Source organism: Talpa europaea, assembly GCF_964194135.1.
Source record: "Talpa europaea genome assembly, chromosome: 15".
NCBI lineage: Eukaryota > Metazoa > Chordata > Mammalia > Eulipotyphla > Talpidae > Talpa > Talpa europaea.
Window position 1 is genome coordinate 85,724,578 of NC_140083.1, and position 17,942 is coordinate 85,742,519.

Sequence of the window (17,942 nt, forward strand, 5' to 3'; positions counted from 1 at the left end):
CTGTAAAGTCCCTATAAAAACTGTCATCCCTATACAGCTCTTAGGGAGATGGTAGGGACATCGTGTTAAATGAGTTAGGACAGTTCAGTGAGCCTATAAGTTGATGTATGCGTGTTTTATCCATGGGGATCGGAAGGGTATTTAAGAACTGAGATAAGTTACTGGATTGAAGTAGGTGGCCTTGAAAGTTTTTCTTCCAGGGGAGAGGCCTTGGGCCTATGTCAGAGGAACCTGCATCCACCTGGCAGCTGTGTCCACCAGCCTGTGTCCACTCCGGCAGCTTGTCCTGCTCCTTGTCAGTCTCCCGTGCTCGTCCTTCCTTCTCGGCTGGGCCCGAATGTCGGACATCGCGGCCTGTTCGTGGCGTTCTGTCTCCTGGTGCCTTGGCTTAAATGCCCCATGATGGCTCCAGGACTTTTATCACCAGGCTTGATCATCTTGGGCCTCAGATTTGCGTGTCTGACCACCTGCTGAGTAGCTCCAACCAATACGACCCAAACAATTTTTTAATATCTACCATCATCCTCCGCACATTTCTTCTTATCTCTTTTATAAACTCAGAAAAGGCACCATTTCTACCAGCTGCAGAACCAAAATCCCATTCCTCTCATTCCCCACACACAAAAGCATCATCAAGTCCCGTCAGCTCCCCCTCCTGTGCATCCCAAACCGTGCCGCCCGCACCCTCTCCAGGCTCGACTCCCGACAGAAGCCTCTTCACCGCTTTCCCACGCGTCTCCCAGCTTCCACTACGAGCTTCCAACTGATAATCCGCTCTCTTCCTAGGCAGCCAAAATATTAAATTCCATCCCCATTTATAATTCTTCAAGGTTAATGTCCTTAGAATAAAAAACTATTGCCCAAGACCCTACAGGACCGGCCCCGCGTGTCCCCTCCTGCACCTCCCTTAGTCCCCGCCTCACACTCGACCTGTCTGCTGCCAGCCCCGCAGAGCTGCTTCCTGCCTGCGGCCTTTCTCCTTTCTGTCTGGAACACTCTTCCAAAGCTTTGTGACACTGATTGCTTTTCTCACTCATGTGGGGCCAGCTGCCCCGATGAAAAAGCAGCCCCCTGCCCTCCGGCTCCCCGCGCCTCGGAGCCTTTCTGTTCTCCATAGCATTTGCCACCTGACCTTATTTATTTTGGCTGGTTTTATCTGTTCTCTCTCCTCTTTTGTGATTTTTCAGGCTAGTTACAGAGATTTGGCCCGGGGAATCATGAGTCTGGTAGCACCTCCCTGCCGGAAACCGCGGCCTGCGCGGGTGGGAGGGCGCTGGGCAACAGCGACTGTGATTCACCATCGCCTCACGCGTGGGAACCGCCCCTCTCCCTGTTTTCTCTTTGTATCCATCCTTGTCCCACAGTTGTACCATTTTGACCTTTGCATTGCTCAAGAGATGCTCCAAACCATATCTGGTAAATGCTTGGCCACCGTCACTAAAGCTGTAGATTAAGATTATGAGGCTTGGGGACCCGCAGGAACCCCGAGAGTGAGAGCAGGATTAACTGTTGCCTGCAGGGTTCTAGACACACCTGGTGCAGGCTTGGGAGAGGCCCGTCTTTCACAAAAAATGTTTGTGGTTTCCAAAGCACTAAATATGACAATAATGAAGGGCAAAGCAATAATTACTGGGGGGAAATCAACTTTCTTCCTCCAACGTCTAACAAAAGCTCTGAAATTGTCTATTTCTGGTCCATTGGAAGTGCGGGTGGTCATGTGGAAGCTGTCGAGTTTTTGCAATTCAGTTTGCTTAATTGCACTATTTTTCAGAAAGGCTCAAAACAAAAGGTGGATCAGGGCTCTGCTCACTACCCATGGCCCTGGAGTGGCCAAAGCCAGAGCTCTAACCCAGGGCAAGAGACCCTAGAATCTTGTCGGACAGGCGGGAGTGATGAGGTCAGAGAGAGCACCTTTCTACAGAAGCCCTCCCTTCTCCTTCTCACGACAGCTGTTTCATTCTGAAGCGCCTGAGAGCGAGGGGTCCGTCCAGGACGGTCCTGCAAATGATGGGGCTGTGGCTGTGCCGGCAACGGGCAGGTCAGGTTTGTCTCCCACGCAGTTCCGCTGGGGTAACTGCCAGCCTAGGACCAAACTGCCCACTGGGGCTTTTTTTTTTTTCCTTGATTGAAGGCTTTATGGTACATAAAAGGTAGGTTTTTTGTAGTTGCTCTCAGCTCTTTTCACACTGTCTTCCGTGGTATTTGGGTGTTCTATGCTCGAGACTGCTCAGCTGCTGCTGTTGCCATTGGTTTGTTTTCTTTCAGGATCAAGGTGGCTACTTTCATATAAAATCTTATCTCTAATTCCTTCTCTGGCAATTCTTTCCTGGATTCTTTGTTTTGCATAGTTGTACCTACAATGAAACCAGCATCCTAAAGTCACTAAGAAAAATCCTCCTACTCCAACATCACATGATCTTCTAATTCTACTAGTTAACAAAAAGTGTCCCAGGCCAGCCACAACAGATCCTAATGAACCATGTAATGTCAAATCCCGGGCACAGGGGATGTTTTCAACATCTAAAATTCCTAGAAGTTTAAAGGGCTGATAGGAGGTGGCTGCACAGCGCATGGTAACCACATACAGGCATGGCGTGATGGGAAAAACTGGAAGCACAGAGTTGGGTTTTGGTCTCAAATCCTGTCATTTTTCTAATTAGGACATCTGACCTTTAATCTTTCCCTTCCCGGGCTCTCCTGGCTCCTGCTCGGCGGCCATGGGGCCCCCACTGGGGCTTCTTACGGCACAGAATTTAAACAAAAATAAGAATAAAAACAATGTTTTCTCCGTGAACAGCTGTGATGCAGTTAGACCGAACCTCATGCCCACAGTGTGGATTTCAGCTGAACTCTCAGCCCTTAGGACAAGATGGGGTGTTTGTTGCAGTGCTCAGAATCTGGGTTTCATCTTCGTTTTTTATACTATTTACTGATCTTTGCCTGAGGAAATTGGCCTGATTTAGACTAATAAATAGTAGAATCTAATTTGGCAACATTTAGGAGATCCCTATGTATATACATGCATATGTGTGTATCTATGTGTGTGTGTGTATCTGTGTGTGTGTATCTATGTGCGTGTGTATATACACAGAGAGCACACCCTTTTGCTTCCAAGTCTTTCCTTTCCCAGTTTTAATCCCTAATTTTATGTGTCCATTCAGAGTTTTTCATCCATCAGAACAATACTCCTTTGTTTTCATGAAATATTTTATTGGTTTCTTATGTATTTTCATCATTAAATGCACTTGCGTTATAACTCAACTCTTTGTGCAGAAGCTGGCTTTTCATATCATTAATAATTCCTAAGCTCCATAGAATTACTTTAGGCCTTTTAACCAAGTATCTTGAATTTTAACATATCCAGTGTCGTTTTAGCTTCCAGTTTAGAGGAAAAAATGATGATTCTGTGACTGGCCTGGCTGTCTCCAGAGACTTTGAATAAGAATTTTTTCCGTTTCTTATTTCTTTTCAAATTCAGGATGCTTGAAAAATCTAGAGTGTAGAAAATGCTGCATAACAGAAGTAATAAAATTATGCCAACTAAGTGGTCTTACAGGCTGATAAGCACCGTAGGAGTCAGAGAAAGATATTTCCCATCAAGGCTCATCACAGACGCGCCTAAGTGTAGCGCTCAGTCCCGGAGACCGCTGGGTGGGTTACTGAGCCCAGCCAATTGGGAAACCCCAGTGAAATTGGGGATCTCTTACTGGGTCCTACAAATTCCGCCACTAAACTGGGTGTGGAAATACGCTCAGGCACTTTCGTGATCTTGACATTTACTCACCAAAGACGTCATGTTAGAAATTTTAAAAGTGAACAGGGAAAGTCTGGGAATAATGAAAACTAAGAATATTATTTTTCAGGTCTCTAACTCAATTGGATAGTTGGGTTTGGATGCGTATCTTCTTTTTTTTCTTCCTCTTTTTCTTTTTTCTTTCTCTTTTAAGTTGAAAAGAGACCGGATTTTGGTTGGAGGGAAATAAAGCATTTCTCTGTTGTTTTTTCCCTCGAATTTCAATTTACTACTAAGCCCCGTTGGGATCAATATTCATAAAATAGATGTCAATTAAGCCTCCAAGAAGATATTCATAAACTATAGAAGCCTGTGTGATCTGCTTTGTTACAATCAAGTGAGATCTGGCTTCTTTTGGACTAGTGGCATGTTTTGAAGCACCGATACATTGCAGAGAAATTTGCCTATTTCCTTTACAAATTCACGCCTGCCTAAAATGAGATGCTATTAAAAGATAGAATAAGTTTTCAGTTCTTTTGTGCATGAAACTGCTACACAGAACTTTTTTGGATTTTGAGGAACAAGAGGAATAAAAGCGGTCTTTGCTCATCTGAGATTAATTAACTGAAAATGAATCATTCTCTATTTTGAGCGCAGCTGATTCCGCTGGAAACGTGTTCATGATGAGACTGATTGCTGCAGTGTGCTGGTTTGCTTACATTTCTGATTGTGTTGTAGCAGCTACTTTCTGATTTTTTAAATCAAAAAATCTTTAACCAAGTCGATTCTTTGGCCTATTTGAGAAATAGCATCCCCAGGGGCAGAGCTTCAGGACCCTTCTACTTGATGGTTTAGCGCAGAGCTTCTCAAGCTTTAGCATGTGTGTGGAGCACTTGTGGATTTTGTTTTTTTTTTAAACTAAGGATTCTAATTGAGTAGATGGTGCCCAAGATTCTGCGCCAGTGCTGCTGCTGGTCACAGACCAGGCTTCAAACAGCAAGGTTTTAGGGTATTATCTAAAAATCCCAAACAATATTTCTGGAATTGCATGTTGGGGGTGGAATTAAATACATGAGAATTTCTAAGGACAAACCAGTGATTGAATTTGTACCTTCCGAAAGGCACATCTGTTGGTTCATGCCCTGCTGGACACATCCCTTGCACAAAGGTTGCTGCTTCGGTGCCCTTTCTACTGATCTCCTAGCAGCAAACTAATGAACGGCTAATATTTGGGTTCTTTGAGGATGGCGGTTATATTTTACAGTGATTCAGTCTTCATATTCCTGGAGCCTATTTCCAAGCACCAAGTGGAGAGCTGATTAGAGAGTTGAATTGAAAAAAATTGAATTGATTGAACCACATTAGAACAATATAAGGACGGCCCGTTCTGTACCTTTAGAACCACTTGTTTCTTTTTTTAAGAGATTCATGGGCTTCATGTACATACTTAAAAGTCTGTCAGTAATTTGCTAGTACCCAGAGGTATGTTCTTTTTAAAATTATATTCTCTTAAAACGCAACATGAAAAAATAGGGACAAATATAAACTAAGAGTTGTGAAGTTTCCGAAATTGCAAAAACCCTTTTACTTCTAGCCATACTAAACAGAGTTCTATCTCCAATGAAAGCACTTTCACAATCATTTCTTAGGATTTTTATTTTAGGGACAAAAATAAGGATATTTTGTCATAGTCAAGCCAGTACTTATCACTTTTGAAAGAGTACAGAGCATTCTTGAGTCTTCAGCAAATTACACATTTCCGAAGTATTACAGTAGTATATTTGCATCTTAGTAGATTTCAGTGAATCACTGGACCCATCTTGGTATGCATGAAGAAAACCTAAGAGGTTTTTTGTTGTCGTTGTTATTCTTTCCTGTCAGTATTTGACTTCTTTTATTTTTAATAACTTGATTGAGATAACATGTACCGTACAGTTCTCTCATTAAAAGCCTGTAATTAGCTGGTTGTGCAGTCAAAGAGTAAACCATTCCCACGATCAATTTTAGAACATTTTCATTACTCCAGGAAGAAGTCCCACGTTGCTCGGCACTCACTGTCCAGCTGCCCCACCGCCCAGCCTGAGGGAACACTAATGCTCTTTCTGTCCCTCTCAATTTGCCCATTCTGGACATTTCATGTAATGGAATTATACAATGTGTGGACTCGTGACTGGCTTTCATCTTAGCATAACGTCTTGGCACCCATCCATCCTGCAGCCTGTACAGTTCCTCGTTCCTTTTTATGACTGGGTAATAGTTCCTTCTGCTATTCATTGGTGGATGGACTTTTAGGTGGTTTCCATTCTTCAGCTTTGATGAGTAATGACATTCATGTGTGAGTTTCTGTGTGAAAATGTGTTTTCATGTCTTTTGCATTTACACCGAGGAGTGAAATCACCAAGTTAGATGTTGACTTTACTAAAGCTTCACCCTCAGAAGCGCTGCAGGCTGTTTCCAACGTGCTGCATGCTGCTCTCATCAGCAGTGCACGAGGCTGCGATGCCTGCACATCTCCCACACTTGTTCTGTCCTTTGGTTATAACCATCTTAGTGGCCGTCCAGAGGCGTCTTTGTGGCTGTGATGTGTGTTTCCCTGATGACTCTGCACGTCATTTCCTAGACTTAATGATCATTTGTTTGATCTTTTTTGAAGAAAAGCCTGTTCAGACCCATTGGCCATTCTTAATTGGACTCTTTTTGTTATTGTGAGAGTTCTTAATCTATTTTAGATATCAATTCCTTATCAGAGATATGATCTGCAATTTTTTTTCCCATTTTCGAGTTTACTTTTCACTCAGTAGTGTCCTTTGAAACACAAAAGCCATCAATTTTGATGCAATTCAGTTTATTTTTTCATTTGTTGCTTGCATGTTTGATGTTCTGTCCAGGAAACCAATGCCTAATGCAAGAGGATCACACTTTACCGTTATGCTTCCTTCTAAGAATTTTATACTGACAGTTGTCGCTGCCACATTTAGGTCTTTGATCCATTTTGAGTTAATTTTTTATATTGCATTCTTTGGGCTTGAAGTGCTGTGACCTTGGCTACCACGCAAGTCTGAACAGAGCTCTGAGAACATACCTCTCTGCGGAGTACAACCTGGAAACCTCCAGACACGAAGGCCTGGACATTATCGAGAACGCGGTGGACAACCTGGAGCCCCGGAGTGACAAGCAGAGGTTGCTGGAGATGTTTCCTGCCGCCTTCTGTCCGCCCGTGAAGTTTGAGTTTCAGTCTCACATGGGTGATGAGGTCAGCGCTTGATTATTTTAAGACCAGTGAATCGTATGTTCACTTGCATTTCTCTTCACCTGTAACAGTTTTGAGAATTCCAATTGGTATCTCCCTCCTTGATGTGGGATCTTAGCGTAGATCAGGCCCTACTATCTTTTAAAGCAAGGGGAAAACACTCCGATGTCTGCCGATAAAGATGCAGGCTCACTGGTGTGTAAGCATTGCACTGTCCCAGGATAGCTAGATTTTTTCCTTCCACTTCCAGACAGTCAAACTTTTTTGTTTATTTATCTATTTGTTTATTATTTAAGTAACACATACCCGACACTGTGTATGATTTCAGAGAATAGGTTGACACCTCTTTAGATATCAAGACATTCAGGTTTAAATTCAAAGTCAAACAAAACATTTTTCTGGTCTAATAGAATGTCTCTGGACTTCCTGTCATTCTGATTTAAAGATTCCCATAAAGAGAAATAAAGGGCAGGAAATGTAAATGACCGAAGGAAAAAAACGCAAGACAGCTTAAGATTCAAGTTGGCTCCAAATTGAGAAAATGAACCTTAGGACTGAGAGAGTATGCCTCCGCTTCCTTTACCCAGGGACGAAAACTCCATTTACAGTGATTTGAGAGTCAGTGGTGTATTCTATTGTCTGCAGTGAGGAGATAGAAGAACCAATAATGGAATACACTGTATAGAGCGCTTGGAGTCCCAGCTGTGCGAAACAATACTCACAGATTAAAAACTCAATTTTAGCTTATTGTGGTGACCGTATGTTTTTAAAAATAGATATCAGTTACGATCCGTGGCAGATTTCTTTAGTGTCACAATTTTTTCTAAAATATTTGGTGTGAAGACTCATAAGTCTGTATTTGTACCGACTGTATTTCTAATCTAAGTCTTTTTGCTTGATTTGGTAGAATGAATCACTTGATTAGAAATGGTAAGCAGTTTTTATACCAATAGCACATGAATTTGACAACCGAGTGGCTTAATCCACTCTGAGTTATGTTTCCAAAACCAGGTAGTTGCTGTTTAATTTTTTAATGAAGCATACGTCACAACATAGAGTGATAAAGTATCACAGACAAGTAACACCAATGGGATTCATAGGTTTTCTACCTTTTAATTTTTATTATATTTAATAAAGTGAGTTTTTGGTCTTCTTTTTATGGACAGTTCTGCCAGGATGCAATAATCTTTATTATACTTTAAAGACTCCATAAATGGAACGCACATCTGCCAAAGCTTCTGTGGCAAGCGAGATGAGAAGAGATTGTTTCTGGTGCAATCTGAATATAACACCCTGATTTTGCCCTTACGCGTAATTGAGATCATGGCCCAAATATCTTTCTACCAACTACCGTGAGGGGTCTCTTGACGTTCTTGGTTAATCACCTGATATATGTGCCTCCCACCAAAGCAAGCCATGGGCGAAAGAGCGAAGAATAGTTGTTCACCTTTTCTGAGTTTTTTCTAAGTGCTTTGTGTACAGCATCTCATTCCACACCCCGCCCCCCAAACAACCCTGTGGTGCAGAAACTCTCATTACCCCGCTTTACAGGAAGGAAACTAAGTAGCCTGCACAGTCACCTGCCTGACACTAACTAGTAGTACATGTCCCTTTGGCCACCCTCGCCCTCTGCCCTCTGCCCAGCGCAGGCCAGCCTCTGCGTGCCCTGAGCTCGGGCTCCAGCAGCCGCCCTGCCTGGGTGCTGCTTCCTCAGCTGTCCCCGCCAGTCAGCTCCCGGCCAAGCAGCTGCTCGCTGCCCTGCCGCTTGGAACAGTCTACATTGAAAACTGAAGTTTCGAGGCGGCTGTTGAAAGTAAATACGTGCTTGGACTCTGTAGCGTGGGCTTCATACATTTAAACAGGGAAGCCGGCCAGGGTGGCAGGCTGGGCGGCTCCTTCAGTAACAGCCATTTCCGATTCCTCCCCAGGTGTGTCAGGTCAGCGCCCAGCAGCCGGTCCAGGCGGAGCTCGTGCTCAGGTACCAGCAGCTGCAGTCCCGACTGGCCACGCTCAAAATCGAGAACGAGGAGGTAAGCGTGCCGTCCGCCCCCGGAGCTGAGTCCATGCAGACTGGAGCGTCCTGTGCGCAGTCTTTGCATCCTGCATTTGCAAGTCAGTCAGGATTCCTAAGATACTATTTTTGGAAAATAAACGCAGAGTCTGCATTCTGCCATCGGTAACTACTTTAGCAGGGATTCCCTGCGTGCACATATGGACGTGCTTAGTCTCAAACGCGTGCTTGACACTAAGCTCGTGTCCCGGGAGCGAACAAACCCAGCAAGGATCCCAGAGCACGCGGTCGTGTGGAATGCAACTTTTGGTTGACACATTAACCCTCACTTGTGAAACTAGTGGTTTTTTTCTTTATGCTTTTCTGTATTCTCTAGATTTTTCGGTATCGAACATGGCATTACGGCTACTATTAGCACAAAAGTTCTAGTTTAAAATAATGCTGTGAATGAGAGCAAGAAAATGCTTAATTGCTGACATCAGACTTAAATGTGTAGAACATACACTGTGAGTTGCACATGCATGTGGAGCCAGGAAAGAGTCGTACGGTTCAGCTGCCTCTTTCTGAAAAAAAATTAACAGGATCCATGTTCTCAGAAAACCAAAAATGTGAAACGCAAATGCTTCTTGTATTAGTCCAGGCTCAGTTGTAATTTCCAGGCACCCAAATCAAACTTAGCTGCCGTGAGAAAGTTAGCGTGTGAGTCTGTATTTGCAGGAGCCTCGGGCGTGGCTGGCCTTTGCTCAGATGACATTATCAGGGATTTCTCTGCGTCCCTTTACCTCTGTGGGTGTTGGCGGTTCCCCCATGTACTTGGCTCCTGGAGATCTAGACCCCCACAGCCCCCAGCTTGTCATCGCACCCCACTCCGGCTCCCTCCCCCCTGACACGGGATCCACCCGCCTTGCTCCCGGGAGGCGGGATCTCTCCAACGGCCAGCCTGGACCTCGTGCCCACTCGTGGGCACCTGTGATGGCCGGGCACAGGAGGCGTGTTTTTCTAGAGAGAAATCATCCCCCAAAAGGGGGGCGTGCTGGGCAGAGGGGAGAACAATCAGTGATTCTCCTCAGCAAAGTAAATGACCAGATTCACCTCGGTGCCCGCTGTTGTGTTCATCTCAGGGGGCTCTGGCGACACCCGTGTCCGCTCTGTTAAGAAAGTGACACGTCTCTAGACCCGTGGAGTTTGGTCAAACCCTTGCAGCTGTCTGGCTTCCATTCTTTGTAGAAGAACCAAACCACGGCTTGTTCAGACGTGTGTGTTTAAGATGCAGCCGATAGAACTGGAGGCTTCGGTCTGTGAAAAGCCCCACAAATGAGCCTTTCCAGCAAAAAGCTGTTGCTCTCCCTGAGTGTGTTTGTGCTTCGGCGTGTGCCCCACGGCACACTCGCCTGTGCAGTGTGCTGAACCGGGCTGTGTGTGTAGCGACTTCCAGTTTTTCTCATGCGTATCCTTCTGCTCTTTGCTTTGGAAACATTCTCCAGACTGCAGGGAAATGTGTTATTCACAAGGTCGAAGCTGGCAGCCCTGGGGTCTGCTTTGCTTGGCACCTGCAGTTGGACCACTGACGGGGGGAGGCTGGGGGCGCGGGTCCTGCAGAGCCCCGAGGCGTGAGGAGTCGGGGTGTTCAGACCCCCCGTCCGTCGCGGCCCAGGTCCTTCCCGTGCTGCACCAGCCCGTCGTGTCACCTGCGTGGCCTCAGCTGTCGCTGGGGTTTCTTTCCTTCAGTGGAGGCTCTTGGGGCTTATCTGGAAAAGCCCCGTATCCTTATAAACTGGAAGAATCAGGCAGTGCTTCCTGAGGGCGAATTTTTTTTTTTATTTCACAATAAAAAACAAATGAATTGGATCATCCTGATGGTTCTTATGAGCACAACTAGCAGGTCATGCTCTGCCGGCTGGGGAGCAGCGCGCGGTGTGGGTGGGACGCCCAACAAAAATAAGATTTATATTGGACTTTTGATCATCAGAAATTTCATTAGGTGTGGAAGGAGGAAAAAAACATTCCAGTGTATTTCAGGGTTCCTGGGAGAACGGAACAGTTTGGTTTTCACCTGAGTCCCCCTTGGGGGTGAGCTGTAGCTGCAGGAAGCTGACGTCCTGGGGTAAAAAGACTTGAGAACCAATAAATCGTTTTAATATCGTGGGTCAGTTTGTTTCAGTGAAAGAAATATTTGTTGGGCAACTTCTAGAGTTCACACATTTTGTCAGGTGTGGCGAGCAGGGGACGAGGAGGTCACATGGGCGCCTGATGGCGTGAGAGACAGTGGCGCACGCCATTCGTGTCACGGCAGACACAGACATAACTTGGGGCCACACACCAATCGTTGCAAATGTAGAGTCCCCAAAGGGTGTTTTTCTTGACCACATATAAGGAATTTGCCTCTGCTGCACCGATGACAAATGCAGAGAAAATTTGCACACTAGGATCAAACCAAAATACGCAAGTAAAGCCCCACCGGTATCAGCAGTGTAAGGCTTTGCCTCTGCACAAACATGTGTACACTCAAAGTCCAGAATTTGCTGGAAAGAATTCGGTTAACTAAAAATAATTGACTGCACAGTGAAAAAATTAAAGTTAAGGGAGAATTCCGTCAAAGTTACGAAGTGTGCATGGTCCAGCAAAGCAGAACACGAGCCTCTTCATCCGCACTCAGACAACTGTAAATAACGGCACCATGTGAAACCGTAGGGGCCGCTTCAAAGGGGCTTCTGTGTTAAGAGCCCAAAGACCGTATCTGACCATGGACACATTTTGTTTGTTCTACAGTGCTTGATTTTCAAAAATGTGTTCTGCCACTTAAAAAAATTAGAAATAGTGCATTAAAAAATCAAATTTCAGCTTCTAAAAATTTAGGTCTGACCACGCTAGACCTGCCTTTCTGCACAACAGTGATTAACTGGAACTGAGCAATGAAATCTCCCATTAAGACACAGAGTCTCCTGTGTGCCATACTCCCCACTCAGCCCACTTGCATCATTTTCATTTTGTATTGGGTCCTTGTAGATATTTGCATTTGTAGCCCCTGCCTTCAATCTACGAGGAACTATAAGCTTTTGTGAAACGGCCTCAGTAAACACAGAAGTAATAAAGGCAATAAAGTAAAAGTACTAAAATTATAATGAAAGCCAAAACGTTTTACTATAGTAAAGGTTCCAGACGGGCTAGATTGAACTTCTGGTGGATGCAGATTCATATGGGTTGTGACATTTATTGTCACTTTACTTTAAAAGGAGCTTCGAGTTCGTTATGTTGCAAACTTGCACGTGGCGCCTCCGTCTCACAGCTCTGATCTCCAGTGACCCGGTGAACAAATCTTTATCATTGTCCACCAGGCGTCACACACAGAATTAGAGTGTGGCCTGCTGCGCAAACCACTTCATTCCTAAGTTTTCTTTTTCTTACTTAAAAGTCTAAATTCCTGTCTGAACATTAATGAAGAATACATTTAAAGGTGGCACTTTAAAGCAACGTAAATTTAAATGATCATTTTTACCTTTTTCATGATAAACATTTTCCAGACTCTTTGTAATCCAAAGTAACAGTCTTGTCCACCCACGTTGCACCCTTGCCATAGGGATTTCCACGCAGGACTCACGCCTTTTGCTCCTCTCTCAAAGCAAGCCTTTGGGGTAATTCCCCAGAGATTGCATTGCCATTTTCTTACAGTTCTCTTTCCTCTCTTTACCTGCATCCCGTCAAAGAAAAAGGAAAAATGAATTATGGAAGCAACTATGCCTTTCTCTGTTGTTGTGGCAGCCTTAGTTTCCACTTGCTTGCCCTATTTTCAGATCATTTGTCTCAATATTTGGTCCAGAAAATAGAGCTTTCATGGCTTGCCATGTCTGTGTTGTGAGTAAAATCTTCTCTCATATAAAGCAACTGGTTTCTCTTAAGCCCTGATAGATGTGCTCCCCTGAAGAGAGTGGACGAGAAAGAAGCCTGCAGCTCCTCCACTGATTTTCAAAAATGTTTAATGAACCTATAAATTTTCTCACCGCTGCTTAAAATCCTCCACCAACAGCTTACTAAGGAGTATTTCAGAGACAATTCCAAAATCTTATTCCTCACAAAGGTATTTTAGATAACAATGAACAAGATTTGGGGCCTCCCTGGTGGCGCACGGGGTTAAGCACAGCACCGTGAAGCTGTCCCCAGATCCCCGGCCAGGGAGCGACCCACAGGGCGCAGCAGACTCTCCTGTCTCCCCGCTGCTCCCCTCAGGAGTGGATTTCAGTGGATCCGCCTGTTCTGCTCCCCACTCTGTCTCTGGGGAATCCTCTCACCCCCCACCTTTGGCCTGCACCCCAGCTCTTGTGTGCATAAATAAATAAATCTTTTTCAAAAAAATAAACAAAATTTTAGGCAAGCATTTGAGACAGCTTCCCGGCATGGGTAACGGAGGGAAGATTTTGCAAGTGACTCCTACTGAGAGCGGGAAAATCCCCTTTCCTGCCCCAGTGCCAGGGACTGCAGCAGGGTCTCCGGCTGTGAGTGAAGGCGCCAAGCCTGTTGGGAATGCACAGATTCTCTTGAGACTTGCTCAGAGATGTGGACGGAGCTTGACACCACGTCTCCACAATCGCCTTATCAGACCTTCCTGGTGACTTTCCACTCATCTTCGCTTATTCAAGTCTCTTGCCTGCCGGCAGCCTGCTGTGGTGACGCGGGGACAGCAGAAGCTCACGTCATACGGCTGCCCCTTGTGCTGTGGCATAATATCATCGTTTCAGCCAACACTGAAAATAGGATCCAGTACGTTTGGCTGGAAGCATGTGTTCTAGACGCGGCGTCTGGGATTTCGCGTGTGGAGTAAGCGTCAGCGCCTGCAAGGACGTCCCTCGGGAGAAGGCCAGGTGCGGCGAGGAGAGGGCCTCTGAGGGAGACGGTGGCTCTCGGGGGGCTCGGCAGGAGGCCGCGCGGCGGGTGTGGCGACCCTTTCTGTGACCGCGGGCGCGCGAGGGGACGGTGACTTCCCCTTCACGCCTCGCTCCGTGGGCGTTTGGCGGCGCCCTGCCCCGCGCCCGGCCTCCTGAGCTGGGAGCCGGGGGGTGTCTGTTCTCCCCGTGGTCTGTGACACGGGAAAACTAAGACCGCGTGGGAGGCGCTGAGGACTCGCTACCCAGTGGGGCTGGGGGCCGAGACCCCGACGCGAGTGTCTTGTTTTTCCCAGCGCTGCGCTGCCCCGGGAGAGGAGCCGGGCCCAGCGGGCCCCAGAGCCGCTTCTCCCCATCGCGCGTCCTGATCCTTCTCTCGGAGGCCAGGCCGGCTCCTCCAGGGCAGACGCTCCTCCAGGTTTTTCATAACCTCTTGGCACAATTTGGCCTTTCCTTCCACCAAACCCAGCTGCATTTTCCTGCTGCTGATGGAGACCGATCTCCAGCCCGTGTGCGCTGCGGCCTATCCACCCCGTCGTGTCCCTGGTGACTGATTAGCGCGGCCCGCGGGGAGCAGGGGCTGGTGTTGTTCTGTGTGGAGCAGGCCCCGGGGATGGCGCGTGTCCCTGCCAGCACGACTGGTGGCTTCTGCCACAGCCTTTACTCTTCCTGCCAATTCCAAACCCAATTGTGACATCCTTGCTGCTGGGAAAAGAAGGAAAACAATGTTGTTGGCCTTGATAAGGAAGCACGGCTGCTGGGGCCACCATGGGGGCCACAGCGTGTGGCTTCCTGGGAGTGGATCCTGCCGGGCTTCGGGGAGATGGTGCTGCTCCCCAGAGCATGGTCCGCCCCGGCGTCTGCACTTGGTCCACACACGGGGCATCTGCTGCCTGGTCTTGACAGGTGTGGCCCCACCAGGGCACAGGACAGGCTCCTGGGGGCAGAACAGACCCAGAACCCAGCCGGACACAGTTCCAGCTAAGCCACAGTCCGTGCCAGGCCCATGGCCAGGGCCGATGCCTGCGGCCTCAGGGGACAGACAAGCTTTTCTGTCCACAGCTCTGGCAGGAGGGAGAGGGCAGAGAGGGCCCCTTGGGAGCAGGGCTGCTTCAAGCTATGACGTTGGGGTCCGGTTGGTAGCCCCGCTTCTGGGGACACGAGTCGATTCGTCTTTTGGAGGCCCCCGGGAAGATGTGCCTGCCCTGACCGTCTCTAGGAGGTGTTAGAACCAAGTGATAGCGTCCACAGCTGGACTGAGGTTGGTGGGTCTGCTTCTGGGGGTGCAGAAGGACATGTCTCCATTAGTCCTTGGAGAACAGAGCAATCCCTGATGGCGCCAGGCTTGTCTGGAGCCAGGAGCAGAGTCACGTCAACTCTTGGTCAACTCTGCAGCCTGACCAAGGATGGCAAAGCTGCTCCAGGGCCTTCCCCATCCTGCCTTTGCATATGGGGGGGCAGCTTCTGGTCTATTAGGACAGTTGCAGCGACCCCCTGAGTCTCACTGAGCTGTCAGCTGTCCCCCTCCTGCTTCCATCCTCCTGGGCTAACACAGAAGATCTTCAAGTGGAAAAAGTGCCCTAGAAACTGATGATAGAGAGAGGAGGCACTCGTAGACTATTGTCCAAGCAAAAATAATAACAATAAAAATATAACAGAGAGCCATCAGACGGTAATAAATACACGGATAAATCTAAGTATAACGATATACATATAATATAAAATAAATACATGGATAAAGTTAAATGTATACTATGTAACAAGAGCTAATGTCGTCTATCTAAACATACGTAAACACATATCCTGACATCATATACTACAAAAATATTATCTGAATCAGGAGAAGTGCATTGTCCAGGAAAAAGATAAAACTATCACTTTACATTAGACTTTGATAAGCAAAGGTGGGGTTTGAATTACACGGGAAGGTACTTCGAAAGGCTTCTAGAAGATAACATGGAACAGTATTTTTATGGTCATGAGATAGGGAAATATGTTTCTAAATAGAATACAAACAGGAAGAACTTATAAAGAGTTCTTTATGAACCCATAAAGGAAGGTAAATTTATTACATTCAAATTAGAGAGTGTTCATCTGGACAGCGTAGAACGAGGGAAAAGCCAGACTACGGAGTGGGGAAGGAAATTTGCAACACAAATAACAAACACAATGTTCATATCCGTTTATCTACAAATCAATAAGACTCAAACCAGTAGAAAATTGGGCAAATGAATTGCATAAACTACTTCCAAAAGAAGGCCAGATACCTTAAACACACACGAGCAGCCTGCTTGATACCTGCCAGCAGCAAAATCCTGTTGAAAGCGAAGTGAGACACCTGCACACACCCCACAGCGGTGGAAACTAGAGACTCACAGAATCAGCTGTTGAGGATGTGGAATGACAGGAATTCTCCCTGCGGTGGAAATACGAATTAGAATAATAATTGACTCTGTTTATTTGTTGTAGTTTCTGTCCTGTAAACGGCAGTGCGGTCATGAATGTGTGGTCCCCCAAAAGTGTGTTCAGACCAGTAGTGTTCATAGTGGCCCCAAACCAGAAATGAGTCATCTGTCGGCGGCTCGTGGTTCAAAAGCGTGACTTGTGATGGATCCTGACAGGGCATGTTCAGTGACGAAACCCACAAGAAATGAATAAATCTACGACACACGTGGAGCAAAACCACCCAGGCTGGAGCATTCTGCTTAGATTAGGTACAAACCAAAAAAGGCAGGTCTGGGCTCACTTCGGCGGCACAAATACTAAAACGAGGACGAGACAGAGAAGGTTAGCATGTCTCCTGCGCAAAAACAGGTCGACCTGTTAAGTGGTGTTAGAAATGAGAAAAATGGTTAACTTTGGGGAGAGACAGGGTCTGTGGTTGTTAGGAGAAGCCCTGGGGTATTTATTTCTTGGTCTGAGTGATGGTCACCTCAGTGTGTGCCCTGGGTGAGAACTCAACCCTGGTCACCTGCGTCTTTCCATGGAGTCTCACCTCAGCTGCAGTGGATGCACGCAAGGAAAACTGGTGGAGAGAGAGCCCAGTGGTGCACGAGGGTCTGGGCACCCCGGTACAGACTGATATTCTCAAAGTAATTTTGAACAAAACCATGAGTCACCTCCCTCTGCCCTCAGAGATGCTGAGCTGGGCAGGGCCCGAGTCGCCAGCTCTCAGGGAGTGTTTGTGGATTCACGGAATAGTAAGAACATGAGAAAAATGTGTTTTGTCCCCAGGTTAAGAAGACGACGGAAGCCACCCTGCAGACAATACAGGACATGGTCACCATCGAGGACTACGACGTGTCCGAGTGCTTCCAGCACAGCCGCTCCACGGAGTCGGTGAAGTCGACCGTCTCGGAAACCTACCTGAGCAAGCCCAGCATCGCCAAGAGGAGGGCGAACCAGCAGGAGACCGAGCAGTTCTACTTCATGGTGCGCGGCTCCTCCGCCACTCGGGGCTCAGCTCGGGGTCCCCAGACACCGCCTCTGGCGCGGCCCCGGCGTCAGCGGGGAATCTCGGTCACGCTGTGGGCTCCTGTCTAGCCTCTGCGTTCCCGCTCAGCTGCACGGGGATGGGGTTTGGGGTCCATTCTCTTTAAAAAGCCCTCCAGGTAATTGTGGTAGGCAAACAGATTTACCAAAGAGAACGGAGAGACTTGGCCTGAAACGGAGCACGTTCATACCGTCCTTACACTTACCGTGCAAACACAACACCAGAAGAAGCTGTTAACATGCAAGCTCTGCTTTCAGTCGGCCTGGGGAGGGAGGGGCCCGAGCGTCTAGCTCCCCGGTGATGACCAAGGCCCCCGGGCCGCAGACCATACACTGAGTAACCAGCCTTAGCTCTCAAAGAGAAAGGGGCTGGGTTTTTATGTGTCCTGTGGGAAGTGCCTGGAAATGGAATGATTTTAAGTTAAAAATTGATCTTTCCTTTTGCAGAAACTCAGAGAATACTTGGAAGGTAGCAATCTCATCACAAAACTCCAAGCCAAACACGACCTGCTGCAGAGGACCCTTGGAGAAGGTCAGTTATCTGGATGGTCAGGCGGTGGCCTGGCGTCGCGGTGGTGG

At 47.0% G+C, this 17,942-nt stretch overlaps 1 protein-coding gene across 2 annotated transcripts in view; it reads left to right on the top strand.

The window, feature by feature from the left end:
• Positions 1-17,942, top strand: part of SRGAP1 (SLIT-ROBO Rho GTPase activating protein 1) — a gene marked incomplete at both ends in the record, with an annotated part of 175,481 nt that overhangs the window by 117,162 nt on the left and 40,377 nt on the right. For both annotated transcript variants that reach the window (XM_084256215.1, XM_084256216.1), the window contains 4 exons: positions 6,765-6,986; positions 8,912-9,013; positions 17,106-17,303; positions 17,811-17,895. In XM_084256215.1, coding sequence (XP_084112341.1) covers positions 6,765-6,986; positions 8,912-9,013; positions 17,106-17,303; positions 17,811-17,895 — 607 coding nt within the window. The remainder of the gene's footprint in view (positions 1-6,764; positions 6,987-8,911; positions 9,014-17,105; positions 17,304-17,810; positions 17,896-17,942) is intronic.